This window comes from Rhinolophus ferrumequinum, chromosome 3, assembly GCF_004115265.2.
Source record: "Rhinolophus ferrumequinum isolate MPI-CBG mRhiFer1 chromosome 3, mRhiFer1_v1.p, whole genome shotgun sequence".
Classification (NCBI taxonomy): domain Eukaryota; kingdom Metazoa; phylum Chordata; class Mammalia; order Chiroptera; family Rhinolophidae; genus Rhinolophus; species Rhinolophus ferrumequinum.
In genome coordinates this window covers 76319814-76339265 of record NC_046286.1, presented here as the reverse complement: position 1 = coordinate 76339265, position 19452 = coordinate 76319814, and the positions used below count along the sequence as shown (strand labels likewise).

General features: G+C 34.1%; 1 protein-coding gene across 5 annotated transcripts in view; it reads left to right on the top strand.

Annotated features, from left to right (window-relative positions):
* PTPRK (protein tyrosine phosphatase receptor type K) overlaps nucleotides 1-19452 on the top strand; it is a 505641-nt gene that overhangs the window by 273595 nt on the left and 212594 nt on the right. For all 5 annotated transcript variants that reach the window (XM_033098859.1, XM_033098824.1, XM_033098848.1 and 2 more), the window contains exon 6: nucleotides 5411-5585. In XM_033098859.1, the coding sequence (XP_032954750.1) occupies nucleotides 5411-5585 (175 nt within the window). The remainder of the gene's footprint in view (nucleotides 1-5410; nucleotides 5586-19452) is intronic.

Genomic DNA, 19452 nt, shown 5'->3' with positions numbered 1-19452 from the left:
TGAACTGTACCATGTTAACTTTTAGGATTTCAAGCTGAAAGTAATAGATAACTAAAGGTGTTATATCACTTAACAGGAAGTCCAGAAAGAAGGGGGCTCTAGGAATTGCTGACATCATTTTAGATGTTCAATCAAGAACTGATTCCGTTTTTCTCCTTGATGTACCATCCTCAGCATTTTAGACATGACATTGAGAAACAAAAGGGGGGTACCCATTGTGTCTTCTCTAGAAGTGAGAAAACTTTTCTGGAAATTATTTGCCTATTTGTATCATATCTCTTTGGCCAGAATCAGGGTATACCCCATTTTAGATCCATCACTGTTACTTGGAATAGGACCCCCGTGATTGTTTTCAATCAGTGTGTTTCAAGCTGTAATATCTTGATGTGTAACCTAGGAATCTTCTTAAAATGAAGATTTTGATTTAGTCAGTCTAGACTGATCTCAAGATTTTGCATTTGTAATAATCTGACAAGTAAACCTGATGCTACTGGTCTGTAGACCATACTTTGATTAGCAAGGTATTTGGTTAATAACCTTGTTATTATAGATGTCGGGGATTAACCAATATTACCACTATACTACTTTATGCCAGGAATTGAACTTGTCAAATAAACACTGCATACATTCTGTATATTGAAAATTACTTAGTTTAACAGAGGGGTGATAACTCGGGGATTCCGAAGACTTACCAAGCTTGTTTGGTAAGTGACAAGTCTCAGCAACCTATACTGGAGACAAAATAAATAAGAAAGCAAAAATCTGTGGAAGCGTGATGAGAAAGACAAAAACAAAATGCTAGGTTATAATCCTTGGATCATATAATTTTGTGATTCATTTCTCAGAGCTTGGAATATTGGTAATGGAAAAATCATGTAAAAATCTCAAAGCACGATAAAGAGCCTGAAACGGAATAATAAATAAATAAAGGCAGAAAACTATATGCAGGCATTGTTGCATAAGAGACATTTACCATTGCCTCTTATGTCCTTCTTCATAGCTCGGACTACTCTACTAAAATGATAGCTTGTAGTAAGGCAAAGACCTATTATTTTGGACAATAAAAGAAAAAGTTACTATTTTTGACTTCTGAAATGTACATGTCATCAATTGTCATATTTATCTGTAATACATTACTGGAAGCTGAGTAAATAAAGCAGTATTTAGTATGTTAGATTATATTTTCTCATTGGTCAAATGAATCGATCAGGTCTTAAAAAAACATAATCAATTTGTTGGACTGGACCCATGAAATAAATGAAAGACAGAAGCTTTGGTTCAATTTAGAAGAAATACTGCTGGATTTTGTGTGATCAAACCTCGTTGAGTTTTAATCGTACTGCTAACAGACGATGTATCAAATTTCTAATCTTTCTGAATCCTGATTTTATCATCCTTAAATGGAAATGACTGTCACAGTTTGTTTGTAGGAGAGAGCAATGAGGGAACAAAAATAATAGCTAACATAACATCAGGTACATAGACATACTTATTAAATGATAATTGACGATAAATCTATATATTATGACTCCAAAACAATATTTATTGTTATATTTTAAGAGATAAATAGAACCTAAGTCTACTTACTCATTAATTATGTAAATAATGTATATCCCATAAAAGCATATATATGTTGTATTTATGTTAGTATACACACAAGTATAAACAATGTAATCAACTTTTTGATCTCCTGAGGGAATCACCTTCAGCAGGCCCGTCAATGTCTCTCTCTGACTTGTGGTATAGTTCAGAAATAGCTTGGCATAAATGATATCTAGATGTCTTTGAAATTCTATACTTAAAATTTCCCTTTATTATTAATTTTAATTAATGATTATTATGTATTTTGTTACAATGATGTATAAAATACTAAGGAGGAGTTATATGATTCCTGTTTCTAAGAAGATCAGTGAATTTAATTCATTTTAACAAAGAAGTTAAGCACCCACTGAATAAAGATAATATGATGACATGGAAGAATAAATATATATTCAAGACTTGAAACCCTACCTTCGGCCTGATTTTAATACACAGAGTTAAAAGGACACATATGAAATATGTTATGGACTACATTCAAGATAAAAAAGCCAGGTCATTATATTTTTATGATCATCTTTGAGTTTTTGAGGCACGATCCATGACAATGTTAGAGGGCCTGGAAAACAAAGAGTATGTTGATGGAATGTGACATTGAGGTAGAGAGGAAGGAGTCAGTCGCCATAGCTTAAATCACTGGGCAGACCAACTAGGATGTCTAAGAGTTGTTCATTTCCTTGGTGGGTGACAAAATTTTTCATGAGAGCAAATGACTGATTCCAGCAAAAAGTTAGTAGTCTTGGAATAATGGCAAAGAAGTGGTTCAACTCCTATAGTGGCAATGCATAAATAGTGGAAAGTTAAAAGAATCTAGAAGTATTTCAGGTTAGTGAAAACCTCTTTGAAGTGGCTGGTTATGAAGTAAAGGGTCAGAAAGTGATGTCTCACTGATAGTGTAGAGGATTTAAGGAAGGGGAGATAGATTCATTCACAAGAGCAGTTTTGATTCAAGAGCAATCTATCATAACACGGGAGCTGGGCTGTTGTAAGATATAAGGTATAAGGAAGGGTGTTGTACAGCCCTGTGGCCATGGTAAGTTTGGAAATATTGAGAATATTTACAGGAATATGTGGTGAAGAGGATAATTTGTTCTGGCAGGTAACTGTGATGGGAGTGGTATTTGGGCGTGCTGGGAATTCCAGAAGCTAAGAGGCTTTGAGTGGGTTAGTGGAAAGGTGAAGAATAGTGTGGTCCTTTCCTGAAAGGAGGGAATATTGTAGAAGAAAATGTGTTTCCCTTTGAGAAAAGTTTGTAGGAACATGGTATTGTGAGATGAATGCATATTAAGATGGAAAGATGTCATAATGATCATTGTTAGGGAAACATTAAGAGTACTTAGAACCTCTTCACAAGAAAAGATATGTTTGAAAGGCATGGTGTTCCAAGACGTGAGTGTGTATGTGTGCATTCACAAGATAACTCAGAAGGCAGGGCGGGCAGCAGGAATTGGTTCGTTTTGCAGACGAACAGACAAATACAAATGGCAGGGAGAAAGGTGACAGAAGGTTGAGAACAAACTGACAGGATAAATTAAGGATATGAGGGGAGAGTGTGTATAGGTGTAAGGAGTCTACACCTGCCAGTTACAAATATTGTATCAAACCACGTGATAATTGAAAAAAAAATGCAGCCTGAGATTTGCTTGTGTAATTATTTTTTGCTAATGTGGCTTATAGGGAAATATAATTTAGGCTTGATTTTATGGGTTGATATTTCATGGCTTTTAAATATAAGTTGCTTTTTCTCTTCATTATTATCCAGGTGAGTGATCAGGGATCTTGATGCAAAAACCATGGAATGGGTGGGTAAGGTAATTAATAGAATACAGAAGGAATGAAAAATTGTAAAATTATAATTGGGACTTTGTGTTCTTACATAGGTATGTGTTTGCATACACATACATGTATATATTACATAGTATGTATATATGTATCGTTTCAGATATGGAGAAGGGTGATAAAAGATACTGTGGATTTTAGGATTTAAAAATTATTAAAGTAATAAAGTGGTCTCTATTACTTACTCATTGGAAAAATACAAAGTATTTCAAACATATAAAAAAATTATAGAAAACAATAAATGACCACTAGTGTACTCACTACTTTAACTTAATAGATGTTAAGGTTTTGCTTTTTTTTTTATGTCTCAATTTTTGTTAAGGTTTTTTTTTTCTTTTAATTTAAACATGAATACATGTATTTCAAGTCAGTGGAATGCTGGAGTCGGCTTATGATTGCCAGTATTAATTTTTCAGGAATTTTAAGAGCCAAATAATATTACGTTGGTAATTTGAAAGTGGTCTTAGTAGCAATGTTTACACCAAAGACACTGAGAAATGCTAAAAATTACACCTTTATATTTTTAACTAGCTGTTCAAAATTTTTAACCAAAACACTACTGGTCTTAATTTGCTTTGTTTAACTACTACCTTATATTTTTTTAAATGGATAAATGTCAGTTTATGTATCCACTTCTCAGGAATATATGGATCTTTCCCATATTCCTCTATTACAAACTCCTGTGAGTTAAGCATTCTTGTAAGTATCTCATTAATCACATACAAGAATGCAAGAGTGATTCTAATGGAGAAGCACAGAAGTGGAATTGTTGGATCCTAAAGTTTACGCATCTTCACATTTACTAGATAGTAAGAAGTTACTTTCTAAAATTACTAACAGTTTACACTTACACTAGTAATTTTGGGGGATTCGTTTCCCATATCTAGTAGCATAAAATTATATTTTAGGTGGTATGAAAGTATGGGATACGTAGCATTTCACCAACAAGAAATGTGGTTGAGGACCATCACTAATTATTTCTCATAGTGTGACTTCTTTGTTCTTTGTGCTATCTTTGACATAAACGTATTTTAAAATTTAGGTTGAGGTTTTTCTTTTCATAGTTATTAAATATATACATTTTTTTTCTTTTTATAGCCTGTTCATTTTTCGATAGAGTTCTTTGTCTTTTTCTTATTGAACTGTAGACCTTTACATAACCTGGCTGTTTACCTTTTGATGGTTATTTCCATGAAATATATCATAGTTAGTGGCGTTTTTCACTTTATGATGTCTTTCAACGTAGACGTAATAAATTTGATTGTAGTTGAATTTTTTCACCATTTTCTTTATAGTTGATGCTTATTGGTTTTGTGTGAGGCACCCTGATTTCATAAAGATGTTTTCTAATATTTCAATTCGAAAATTGACAGATATGCTTTTAACAATGTAGGTTCTTTTAATTACTTCTTTTAAGTGGTACAACTTGGCTGTCATTAATGGCAAAGAGATAGAATATTGCAAAGAGCACAGATTTTGGGTTGACTCTAAATTATTCATCAGCGTTTTATTTTCATTCGGAGTTGGTCACATGCTACACATTTAGAATACTGAAATACATCAGACATGATCTCGATCTCCTGTTGGGGATAAACCTATTATAGCAAATGCAGTCTAGTCTAAGGGCTGAAAGAAGCTCATACCTATATATTCTCTGGGAGAAAGGAGGCAGTGAATCACTTGCCATGAAGCAATTAACTACTCTGTTCATTACTATGCTCTGAGCTAATGGTAATTTTATGGAAAACTGAGATTACTGCCATCGTATCAGCACTATACCCCTTAAAGGATACTAGTATTTACCTATGTACTTTTCCTGATTCGATGATAATAGTAAATATTTTGGGGGCTGCATAGACATTTTCCTGCTAATTTAACAACAGGAATAATTTATCACAGATATTGGTTGCTAAGATGCTTTAGGTTTATGGAAACATTATGAACCCGTTTTTTAAACATTGGTTTCTGTTTGCAGAGACGAAATGGAGAAGACATACCGGTAGCCCAGACTAAGAACATCAATCACAGAAGATTTGCTGCTTCCTTTAGATTGCAAGAAGTGACAAAAACTGACCAGGATTTGTATCGCTGCGTAACTCAGTCAGAACGAGGTTCTGGTGTGTCCAATTTTGCTCAACTTATTGTGAGAGGTAAAGTAAAATTGCATGGCTTTATTAGAAAAAAAGCAACCTTGTAAATATATGGATTGATTTTTTTAAACCTAGTTGTCTTCATCTCAAGTTGCTATAAAATTATATTCTTACAGAAGTTCTGATAATGTTTTAAAGTAAAATTAAGACTGTGGTTGTATAGTATGTCCAACAAGTTTTCAACAAGTGTTTTCCATCAAATGGAATCTTGTTTAAAAATCTCTAATAAGGCTAGCTATATAAAACACTTGGTTCCATATTGCCATTATCTAGTTTGCATTTTAATTTTAGATTTGTATTTTCTTTTTAAAGCAGTTCCATAGATGTAACATTTGTTCTTCAAACCATTGTGGTAATGAGGTCAAGGTCAAAGTTTCTATTCCCATGTAGAAATGTAAATTTTACCAGTGTCAAAAGCATGTGTTGGATGCTCACTAATCTGGCCCCCTATAGAATCTTAGAAAGATCCTCTTAATATTCTTGGATACTAAGGTTACTAGAGGAATTTTGAGGGATTATGACATATCAGTACATATCAGAGGTGAATACTGTAGAATAAGTACAAGTACAAAATGTATACATATCACCTACATTCAAAATTTACTGAGTTCCTGTTTTATTCTATATACCATTTTAGATTATGGAGATGCAATTGTATATAAAATTCAAAGTCCCTGCCCATATGGAACTTAGCACTGGGGTATGTTAGGCACACTGTATAGAAAGGTACTGAAAATGTAGTTTCAAGTCGTATTATGAAGAAAAATAAATACATGAAAAGATAGGGATTGATACTTTAGTTAAGGAGATCCGGAAGACCTCTTTGAGATGTTACAACTGAGCTGAATCCTTAAAATGTAGATGTTTGTCATGTGAAACTTTAGAGGAAATGCAGCTTTGTTCAATAGACTATCAAGCATCAATCAATAATGACACAAATGAAAACAATTATAAATCATGTCTCTTCAAGGAGAAGTTTGAAGGTCCTAAAAAAAAAAACATCTAAATGGGACTGAGATTTATCGGAGGCATCAGGAAAGGCCTTTGTAAGTGTTCTTTGAGATAGGATCTGAAAGTTGAGAAATCGTTGCCCAGATGAGGGGTGTGGATGTTGGGTGGGCAGGGGTAAGACAAAGAAGTTGCATTAGAGAGCACGGCATGGATCAAAGCCCCGAGGGTTGAAGGAGAATATGAGATACCGTCATATTCTAGTTAATTCATTTTATAATGCTTGACATGAAATGCCTTTTACATGCACTATTTCATTTTAAGATTTACTTGATTTTAATACTTTAACCTTTAATACTTTTAGAAGGGAAAAAAAATGAAATTCATGCTATTTCATAACTGCCCAGAGCCAGAGATCTAATAATTGACTGAGCTAGAATTTAACCCCAGTGTTTCCTGACTCCTGATATCAGGCACATTGTTCCCAGCACAGATTTATCTCACATTCACTTTATTAAATAATGTTATTAGCTTCGTATAATGCTTGTGTCTTGGCAGATTCTATAGCTCATCAATCAAAAAGTTTATCTTTGTAGATTCATAGGACACTATTTTCAGTGAAACGTCTCTCACGTCACCTGAGTCAGCTCAAATCAGCTGCTTTAAGTTCATGCAATCATAGCCCCTATTAATGAATAATAAGAAAATGTGATAATATTTGACTCCAAGATTCAAGTAGAAAGACAGTTTATTTTCTGTTCATACATGCTTGTGTACTCACCTTTATGAGCTCCATTCCAGCATCTCTCTCACCTGGCCCTACTTTTAAAAGCCTGAGGGTGTTTTGGGGTCTTTGCACAGTACTGTATGTGCACTCATTATGCAGCCACTGAGGGTGATGGCGGCTTTTAATAGTGTAGCTAGAGTGCTTTCGAATACCTTAGCATTTCATATATACATGTGATTGGTTTTTGAGGACATGGCCCTGTGATGTATTTAACAGTTTGTAGATGGCAAAGTTGAAGTTTTTATCCAGGAGTTCCTTTTATAGATTTAACTTCTTCTTCACATATTGTTTATTTTAAGAAATGTATTTTGTCATTACTAGGTCTCTCTTCTTTATCTAAATTGACAAGTAGATTCTACCATTTTATCAACGCCTGGAGACTACATTGTAGCTATTGTAGGAGTGTTACTTGTGGAATAAATAATGTGTTCAATAAAATTTATAAAGGGAGAATCCTGAATACCTTAGAAAGTTTGGGCTTTTTTTCCCTTTATTTTTTTATTTTCCTTAAAGAAACTTCTGCCATTTTACATATTTTGTTTTATATTTTATATTGTAACTGCTAGGTTAAAATATGGCAGGGCTTTCAGTGTGCAATCCAGAGCCTACTAACATTGTAGAAACATATTTTGATAGTTTGGGCAGCCTTATTTTTCTTGTCGACGTATTTTAGTTTGTTATATATCTAATATTTACAGGTGATGGTTTACTTGCTGTTTTATTTGAAAACGAATACAGAGCAACACATTTGTCTGGATAACCACCAAATAAATATTGCTAACCACAAAAACACACCCTTTGGGGGGTCAGCTGTCCTGGTGTTGAAATAGTGCAGAGAATTAACTATGGTGACAGATCCTGTCTCTCATTGGCACTTTCAAAGCTGACATCCTGTTGCATGGATACAAAAGATGGTAATTTTAAGGGAAATTTTGGGGGCAGTGATATGAGTAGTCTTTAATAAGAGCTGGCATAGTATTGCCTGTTGTCAAAGATGACCCAAGGGTAAAAGTTTATTAGTGCATTTTCTCCTAAACTGAAAGTGACAGGGCATGCTTAAGGCTTTTTGTTGCTGTTTGTTACAAATGAAAATTTCTCTGCAAAATTCTCATGTCGAAGAGTATTGATCTGTGTTCCCACAGCCAGAGGAAGAAAAATAAAGTATACTGCAATAGAATTTACTTTGTCGTGACTTTAGCATGGCTTCCAGATCATTGTGAGTAATGATAACGTCTTCAGCCTGTGGAAGCCAATCTTTATTGACAAAGAAGTTTTTACAGAGATGAGATGAAGAGCAGATGTTTTTGCTCGATGTTCCTAGAAAATGAAGTGTAAAAATGTGAAATACAGGTTGAAGTGGTTTTTACAAACTTTAAACTAAAAACATTAAGTTTGTAGTCCAAGTTTTGTGACACATTTTCATTCTCTACCTCATTTGCCATCTTCTTTTATCCACCTGTCTGTATCAAAGACCCACTTACATTTCCAACCAACTAAACCACAATAAACATCTATAAAATTCTGTGATTGTTGCAACTGACAATTTTTATTCCCAGTTGTTAATTATGGTTTGTATCTATTAGTTTTAATGTGTAAAATTCCAATTACATTGTAAGTTTAAATTACATTGTAAGTCTAAGGTTAAAAGCATAGTTTTGTTTGTTTGTCTTTCTTGCTGGTTTCATTTTTAAAATATAGTATCAACTATTAGCCATTAACAAAATGCTCTGAATATAAGTATTATTATCTCTATCTATTTTTAATGAATAGCAGTGATTTCTAACTGTAACGTAACGGTCAATCCATTTATCCAGGCTTACCCAATTTGTGTAGGTGAATCTGTAAAACAAATTTTGGTGTTTAAAATCATGAAGAATTTGGATTATTGTTGACACTTCCCTTTGAAAGACAATACCAACTAGCATAAAAATAAGGGTATTTACCGACTTATTGTAACTGGAAATGTAGAGATAGGCTTTAGGGCTCATTCATTTAGTCATGAAGGATCTAGACTCTTTTCAATTCTTCAATTCTGCTTCCATGTTTTGGCTTCTTTCCTAAGACAGTGTCATGGACATAGGGTAGCAATATGGCTACATACTCCTTTGGTCTAATCCCCTTGGGGACAGAATGGTTACTACTTCCCACAAGTTTCAAAAATTGTGTGGTTACATAAGGAGAAACAACTAGAATGTCCAGTAGAGAACTTTTATACATGCAACTTCAGAACATAAAGAATGTTATTCTGAGAGAGTTATTAACTCTAGTCTGGTGAGATGTGAACTGAGGAAATATTTCATAAGAAAGTACAACTTAACCTTGAAAGACATATAGAGTGGAATTTCACATTGTAAGAGTAGGGTATTATGATAAGTCAGGTAACAGTATAGAGTGGGATCATAGCTTATTTGGTGAATGGTGATGTTAATGGAATCCGTTGTCTAGTACCAGTTATTCATTACACATGTGTGTGAAAAAGGAAAGAGGTCCAAAGTAACATTAGGTTTGCGTTTGAATTTTTCAGATTCTGCACTTATTGTAATTATTTGTAATTTATGCTCCTATCAGACCCTGTCTAGATCATCTTCATTTGCTCTACCACCTATCATATAACTTTACATAAAGACGTTTGTTATATTTCTAACAATTAATAAATAACATTGTTCAATTGAAGACAAAATGGTGGGGCTGACCCTAAAAGACGTAGGGAATGAATGATGAATCACATACCCTCCTCATCGTCACATGAAGTGAAGATTACTGGTATACAGGGAAAGCTGATGGCAGTTCGTTTTTTTGGTAGTGTCTAAACAGTCTCTTTTTTTTTAAAAAAAAAAAAAAAAAAATATATATATATATATATATATATATATATATATATATATATATATATATATATATAAACCAGGAAGGATGACTTAAATTTAACATAAAATTTTTTCACTTGAAAAATAATCTTGATTTAATCAATATGCTGCATTCTAGTACTTTGTATATACCAGTTAAACATCAGGTCTGCGTATTTAATTTTAATATTTTTATATTTGAAGTAAGGACATTTAGGTAGTGGAAAACACGACATACATTACTAAATCTTTTGTTAGTTGGTGGTTGAAGGCTAGGTGATTCCTAATTTGAGTCCTTCCGCAGTCTGCTTAATACCACTCACTATTGATTTTTAGCTCGTTTTCATAGCACAGCTGTCAGACTCGTGCATTCATATAAAGATCCTTTTTCTTAATGGTGACTTGAAGATCCCTTTTCTTTGCTTCTGTTGTGAAAACGAGTCAACTTGACAGGAAATTTGGAGTTACCTGGGAGAATTCAATTTAAACACCTATGTTTTATAAAATCTGGGCTATAATGAAAGTCTAAAATCACATGGATAAACCACATAATACTTTTCTCCAACTGCTCCTAAACAGTTACAAAAGCACATGCAGTACATCAAGGGATATCTAATGTCTCAATTTTGGAGGAGACTCCAAATGTCACAGATCTAAAAATTTTACTTTGCTACCCTTGAGTATGTTAAAAGAAACATTTGGAGTCTCCTCTCATTCTTGGTAGCTACTTCTAATTCAGGTGATTCAATGTCTAAGTCATTGAGTACATTTTTAAATTCTAAATGAGCCAAAGGATACTAGATGTCCTTATTTTAGGTACTACATTATTACTGAAACTCTGTTCTATCCACTATTGTACGTCATTACTCCAAATAGTTTATCCTATTAATTTCCTCCTCCTCTCAGTTTCCTTATGCTACTTTACAAAAATGGTAGAGTGCAGCACTTGATTTTCCCCGAGTAGTTATTTACGTGCTGTTTATTTTCTGTTTGTTTTTAAAATAAAAATGCAATGAGAGTCCTTTCTGAAAAGAATCTGTATTTGCATAGGTGATGCACATGTACAGCTCTACATGATGTTTAGCAGTTGAGGGGCTGGTCCTTGTTTTCGGAGTGAATTTTTCGGGAGTTCACTTTTGTGGGAGCTTTCTTAAGAATTTGAGAAGGATCAAAGAGGAAGCAGAATAATTTGCATGCCGACTATTCTTTGTGCTGAACTCTAGGGAATTTTATTTCAGAGCACTGATACTGTGTTTCCCTGAAGACAAGACCTAGCCAGACAATCAGCTCCAATGTATCTTTGGAGCAAAAATTAATATAAGATCCAGTCTTATTTTACTATAATACAAGACCAGGTATAATATAATATAATATAATATAATATAATATAATATAATATAATATAATATAATATAATATAATATAATATAATGCCGGTCTTATATTAATTTTTGCTCCAAAAGACGCATTAGAGCTGATTGTCCAGCTAGGTCTTATTTTCGGGGAAACACGTTAGTTGGTCTTTACTTTCCTTCTGAGCCTCTCAATTCTGTTCTCTTGGAGTTTGTGATAAATGCAATTTGTGTCCTCGTCTTCCAAAAGACTAATACCAACTTCTCAGATTAACAATGTTTTGTAATTTATATTCTTCTCTCTGCTCGCTATTTTTCTTTCCCTTACCGCAAATGAAGTAATGAATTTGCAACTTCATTGGAAAATCCACTAGCAGCTTTTATTGAATACTTCAAATGGCAAGTAATAGGCACTAGGGAATTACAAAGAAATAGCAATTTCAGCTCTCAAGCAACTTATAATTTAATTATTATATAGGAAAATTAGAATTTGTGGCACAGAGTTTTGACTTTGATTTTGGTCACATTTTAAATTCTATAGGCAAAAATTACCAACTAAAGGAGCTATTCCATTTAAACCATTTATTAAGCAATACTTTTGTAAATAATGTTATTCTGTGAGAGTCTTACAGAATGTTAAGCAAAAGCTCTATAGATAACTGATAGAAATCAATCAGCAAGGCGCAGATAATTCATAGCGTTTAGTGGTACAATGAGTAAAGATTGTGATTTAAGTGCTGTGGTAGGACATTATTTCATTAGTTATATAATTCTTGAGTCTCTCCCACTCTCCCACCACTTCATTTTCTAGAAAGTCAATAATAGCATGCTTCCCTTCCTTACCAGTGAGTATATGACTGACAGGTGAGTTTTGTTGTTTAGCATTTTGCAGTTAGCATAAAATATTTGCCACTTAGATGTTTACATCTTTTTAAAAGCTAGCTAATACATATTCTGCTTCCTAGTAAAATGTCCTCTGGACCCTGACTTACTAAGAGGACAAGCTAGGAAGTACACAGAAAACAGGAAACATTCATGAAATGTTAGGTAGAAGTCAAATGTTAGGTAAATCAGTCAAAACCAACTTGTTCTACAGAGTTTATCACATTAACCCAGAAATCGATTTTTTTTTTCCATCTGGGTTATAATTCATGTTATTTTCTTTTCTAAGAAACATTTAGTCGAGTAGAAATAAAAACAATCATAAGGCCAACCCAAGTGCAGATAAACATTTATATTTTGTTCTCAGCATGGATTATGTTTACTTCACAGTTAATAGTTTTTATACAGAGGGAAAAGTTTTACCATTTTTGTGTTAAAAGTGAGGATTTGGGGAGTAAAAGTGAAGACTGGACAGAGATTAAATAATTGTAGCAAAACATGGGCAGCATTTACCAATGCATAAATTCATGACAACCTCTCTTTATTCAGCTTTATCTTAGCTCTTATGCTTTTTTTTGAAGACATTTGGGCCACAAATGTGTTCTCATCTCTAATCAGGTATAGAGACAGAGTTTCTTTTAAATTTAGGATTTAATTTGGAAGTTAACTTTGCTTTCCTCTCCATTTTCTATTTTCTGAGACCTAAACTGAAAAATTTTTGTTGTTATCTTTCTGCAGTATTGAACGATTTGGAATCAGATTCATTTCTGTTGGAACAGAATTTGTCATTGTGTTAAAACAAATAAATAATTATCTGTAACCGTGTTAATAAGAAGTTTTGCCCACATGGTATTTACATCTTCCTAATTTCCACTGGCTTTTTCTTTCACCTTTATATAAACATGATGGAAACCATTGCTACTCTCATGTTACCACGTTACCCACTCTAATAGTTTCCCTTCACATTAAGGAGGGAGAAAAAAAAAATCACAGCCCTTTTCTGGTCCAAAAGGCTTTAAATGAGATATCCTCTGGGTACCACCTATAAAATTGATTTCCTGTCGCTCACCTCCTTTGATTCACAGCCGTTACTTACATCCATATCATCGTCTTCTTTTTCCTGCACGTCTATAAAAAAGCCTCCTCACTCCCCACATCAGTGCTTGCATCTTGCAAGTCAGTCTTTACACAATAGCCAGACTGACCATATTACACAAAGTACGTCAGCGCGTTCTCTCCTGGCTCTGATGGCTCCGTGCTCGTTCAGTATGAATTCCAACTGTCTCATCACAGTCTCCAAGCCCATCTTCATCTGGCTCTGCCCACTACTCCCTCCTTTATGGGACCAAACTCTAGGAGCACTGGCTGTGTTTCCCTTGCTTTTAATGCACTGTGTTCTTGTCTACCCTAGTTGCCTCGGCTTTTTCTGCCTGCAGTCCTTCTGCTGTTCACCAGCCTTCAGAATGGTGCTGCATTCCTGTTATTTGCCCTCACTACTATATCTACCACGTCAATGACTATTCCCTTTTGCTTATTCACTATTGTGTCTCTGGAGGTAGCACTGTGGCCAACACCCAGCAGATATAGGCCAGTAATTATCGTTAAAGAAACAAAAACATCATAGATTGTAAAGTGCCCTATGAATGGTATGGACTAAACGTTGCAGATGAGGGCAGCCTCACTGCTGCCTTGGGAGGTCAGAAAATGTGCTGAGTGGGAGGTGAAGTTTCATCTTATCATTGATGAATGTATAGGATATGGTTAGGTGAAGGTAAGTAAAGGGTATTCCAAGTGGAGGGCACGATATGGGCAAACACATGTTCTTGGATTAGTATTAAATGTTGACTATAACACAGTGGTTTCCAGGGAAAAACGCTGAGATGAATCTAAAAGTGTACTTTGAGGCCTGACTGTGGAGCAATTTAAATGCCAGACTAAGGAACACAGGTCTTCGTCTCCAACCCATCTGAAAATAGGACATTCCTATGAAACTTTTCCTAACCTGAAATGGGGTGAAATGGTAAATGAAAAATCAATTACCATTAATTTACATGGAAAATTTTCTAATCATTCCAAGACCCAAAATTCAGCACACGCACAATATCTTTATTTCCTTCACCACAGTCAAAATGCTTAATTAGGTCCAGTTTTGTGCTAAGCCTAAGAGCCTTACCAGCTCTCTTAGGCTTTTCTGATACCTAAGGGCACGTCTTTCTAATGGATGTACAAAATAAATCGAGATAAAGCCCAGATGCTCACAGACACATTTCAAAGCTATGTGTCTGCTGAGATGCTGAGATGCTGAGTGTGTTTCCCGGGAAAGGAGCTTGGTTGGGCCACTCTGGCTGCTTGGGGTGTCACTGTCTCTGTAATGGCTCGCTGCAAAACAAACACTGAACATGCTATTTTCACTTTTTGCCTTGTTTCAGAAAAGCAAAAATCTTTGGATTTCTTTCAGTTAGTGAAAACAGGTATTAATGTAGGTCTTTCATAAAAGTGAAGTGGTGTAATGTGAACTTCTGAAAAATGAGGGATACCTCTGTCATTTTATTTGGGAATTTCTGGGAGTTTTGGAATATGTTACTCATGTCCTCATGTGCGTCTCAGGATGGCAGATGATTTGGAGAATAAGTTTGCAATGAGTACATTTAAGGATTTCTAAAATTCATAAAAACTTGAGATGGTAAATCATAAAAGTTTTACTTCTTTACAAGAAGTAAAATCCTTGAGGGGGATTGTGGTGGAAAGGGCAGGTCAATAGTGAGAGGTTATGGTGGAAAGATTGTCAAGAACATTATGAGATGATAGGAGAAGTAGTTAGCCGGGGATACTAGGTGAAATATGGTATTTTTGACAGAAATTTGAAAGACGTGTTGAACTTATTTGAGAGCATAGATGGTAATTTCAGTTGTATACCCTAGATTGGGATTCTGAATACAGGTTTAAAATCTTTAGGCATGTGAAAATGCTGCAACTAATTTTAGGGTATTGAAGAGTGATTCAACATAAGAAAAATTAAACAGTATGTACATAGTGCATAGATATGTTTGTATTTTGTAAGCTTCCATTTCCTAGTCTTTAGCCACCATTAGAATATTTCATATCGTTAAACTCAGAATAAAAGCCTATATATTCAGTTAAGTGAAGAATTTTAAAAAGAGGGTACTGGCGTGGTTAAATGTATTGTCTTTTTTTTCTTTATTCCTGATGTCATTCACATATAAAACCACATCTAAGATATATGATATGTAAATATATACTTTCCATCTGTTTTATGTAGATTCCTTATTGGATTGCAGACTGTTAAGTGGAAATCTTGTTTCTTGTTATTTGTAAACACTTTTTATTTCATAGAAATAAATAATGCAAGCTCTCCAAAGATTTCTCCACTTTCTATGCTCTTCAGAATTTGATTGCCCTTGATAATAATGCTCATAGACGTGTCTTTTTCCCACATCATTTTAAAAAAAGCATTGGAAGGATGTTTTTTTCTTTTTTTCCCCTAAGATTGTTGGCCCACAGCTTTTCTCCATCCTCAAAGAATGTCATTCATTGCAATGGGTGGTTTAAAAATATTTCCTTAGGGGTAGGTAAAGAGTTCCCACCTGCCATAATTTTCCTATGTTAAAACCTCCACCAGGTTTGATATTTCTTTTTATTGTGCAGGATTATTAAAATTAGTTACCATGACTGGTTTGGTTGATGCATGGCAATGATGAAAAGCAGGGTGTTTGAAATTCAACATGGATGGTAGAAATACAAAATGACAGAACAGTCGTATATTAAAGAGAATTTGAATTGGAAACAGAATCCCAGTCTGCCACTGGGAACATTTTGATCACTTTGATTTATTAAATTTTTATAACAACATTCAGATGGAGTGGAATTGAAACCCTTTAATCTTGGATACTTTATGGTGCACCAACCACTATATAACTGGTATCATTATTTCAATGTCCTCTTAGCAATCAGTAAAAAAAAAAAAAAAAAAAAAAAAAAAAAAAGAAAAAAGAAACAAAACAAAAACACTTGGGTGAAAGATTTATTTTTTTAAAGGCAGTCGTCACAAATATTCTTGCATCTAACTTTAAATCCCTCTCTTTTCTTTGCACTGTGTGAAGGATAAACTCATGTTTTTCAATTTCAGCATACTAAGTAATTTAAGTAATGATTTTTACTATCAAACATATTTGAAACTCTGATTAATAGATTTCAGATTGAAATATTACATTTATATACAGTTACAGCCTATCTTTTCTTTTTGGTATGTGTACCTTTGCACTCAGAGGCATCCGTGTCTAAGTTTGTTTCTGAGTTTTATAAATAAATATTAAAATTGAAATAGTAATGCAGTTCTGAAGCCTAAATTGAACAACCAAACCAAAACAAAATAACGCACTTCTCTAGAACTATTGGAATTCTATAACTCGGGTCTTTTAAAAATTATGTTTTAGCATCAGCAAGCATGAGTCGTCTTTTCGGAACAGTGGCTCCATAATAAAGAGAAATCAATTACTCTTAGAGAGGCACTGGAGGTTAACGGCACTACAGGTTCACACTTGGTTTTGCAGCCAGAGAGTGTATACTTAGCTGTGAATCAGGAATGATGCGAAAGATGGATGAGACAGAGTTCAAGGACCAATAATGCGAGGGTTCAGGACTATCATTCGAGGCTGTCTCTGTTGTAATGATGGATGGTTTGGTGGCAAGAAGTAATAATACCAGATGATGAAAGATGCATCTCAGCATCTTGAGCCACAGCATACAGGCTACCTGTTGGAGTTCTGCGGCATAATGATTTCTCATTTTCAACCAAACGGGTTTGCTGCATTTAGCAGCCCAGATTTTTGTCAGCTATGAAGCAAGCAAGTAGCATATCAAACATTCCTGCACATTGTAAATTTAATTACCTCATATTTATGCATAGTGGTTGTTGACAGGATCTTGTAAGCTATGCTAATATGCAAGGTAATTTGTTACCTCCAGAAATCACTTTCCATGTGTCTTCGGATCATTATCATGAAACATGATAAATGATCTGGCCCATGAGGTATAAATGAAAATGAAATGGATAATTGGATGGTATGTCTAAATTGTGGCTGGAATAGTTGCAGCTATTATAATTGAATCTATCTCATAAAAATGCATTTGGCGATGTATTAGTGACCTTTCATCATCTTGAACCTATGGTGTTATAGGAAACTGCTCTTAAAATGATTTTTAACAATTTATCACAGTTATTTTAACAAAATTCTCCAACACCCTAAATTTTCTTCTCCTTTCTTGACTTGCGAATATTGTTAAACTATCTTGTTTATCTGCAATAGATTTATGCAGTTGATACTGGTAATCTTTTGATACTGAAAATAAAGTGTTTTGTTGTTGTAAATGCCTTCATTGAATGGTTTAGGAATAGTGCAAGACATAATTGAATTTTTTTTAAGAATACCTTTTATCATTAGCACATGTTTTTCTGCTGGGTGATGAAAGTGTGCCCTCTTGCTGATTTTGGTGTATTTGTTGTTGTTGTTGTTCTCATAAGAGAATGTCTCTGAAACACCAAAATAAAATAGAGCTTATTTTAAATATCAGACTTTTATCATTTCTCTCGCTTCTCTTCAATTCACTTTAACAAAAATCATTTTTCTATAAATATAAAACACTCTTAATTTATTGATTTCATTAACTTTATGAACATTATCATAGGTGAATCATTGTAATTGTTGCTAACAAAAATGACTTAAGACACATGATCTTTAGGTCTTTTAGTTCTATACATAGCTATGGGAATATCTAGTCTTTAAATTATGACATATTATAATTTCTTTTTTATATGTAGTACTATAATTCCTTCTCTTCCTCTAGTTTCTATCCATGACGGTCCAGGATGCCAGTAAAGCTTGTGTTTATGCATCTTCATTTTATTTCCAACTTAAAAAGAACTGTTCAAGATTCAGTTAATAACAAGTATATGGACATTAAAAAGGTACCTGGAAATGTGACTTCTCCTTTGAATGAAATATGTCAATAAGCAGGATATGTCCTTAAGGATTTGTTTCTCCTCTTGAATTTTTGTGCTTGAAATTTCTTTACTTTCCATATATATTGGTAATAAATGTTGCTTGGCACTAACTCACAATCTGTTTTAGTAACTGATTGATGTAATGGCATAATGGACATGGTTAAGCCATTTATTCTTCTCAATAAATAAAATTTAATAAAACATAATATAAATATTTAGTATAATTTGTAATAAAAATACCCACTTATGATGCACGTACAATGTGCCAGGTGCTGTAATAGGTGGTTTGCATACATTACTTCTCTAGTTTCATGACCACAACTCTTAATATCCCCATTTTACTCACAAGCAACCTGAGGCTGATAGGTAAAGTCGTACAGGTCACTTGGCTGTAAGGGGCTGGTCCCAGGTTGTAACCCAAAGCAGACTGCAGAGCTCATCCTCTTTGTAACACTGTGTTATGCATAGACTAACTTGGTATAGCGCCATTGAGAAAAAGGTACTTGAAGCAAAATTTACATAAATATTGATAAGAAATAGATTTGTGAGGATTCTCCCTTAATTCTAACTACTATGCAACTGTGATTATTTTATTGTCCCTTTAGAAATCATGTATTTAAGTTGCTTGGCTACTGTTTTTAAATGCATCCTGCCCTGACAAGTAGCATTACAGCTATAACCCACCATTTTATAGCACTGATTCTTAATAGAGGAATGGGAGATGTATAACCCTCTTTAAATCAAATATAGGGTATTTAAAAAGCTATCATCGTCACACATGCCACTTCCCCAGCTTCTGATATAGTAACATATGTACACACATCTGCGTACATACAAGTACACTAACCCAGTTTCCAGCAAGCCTAGGAGGCTTTGTTAGAATCTAGGCAGAAGGTAGCACATGTGTGGTTTATGAAAAGCTAAGAAACTCTTCTGATATTCCTCCTGCATTCTTCTTTCTCTCTTCCCTGAAAATTCTTCTTGAATTGTATACTAAGAATTATGAATTGCCTCTGTAGCTCCATGAACT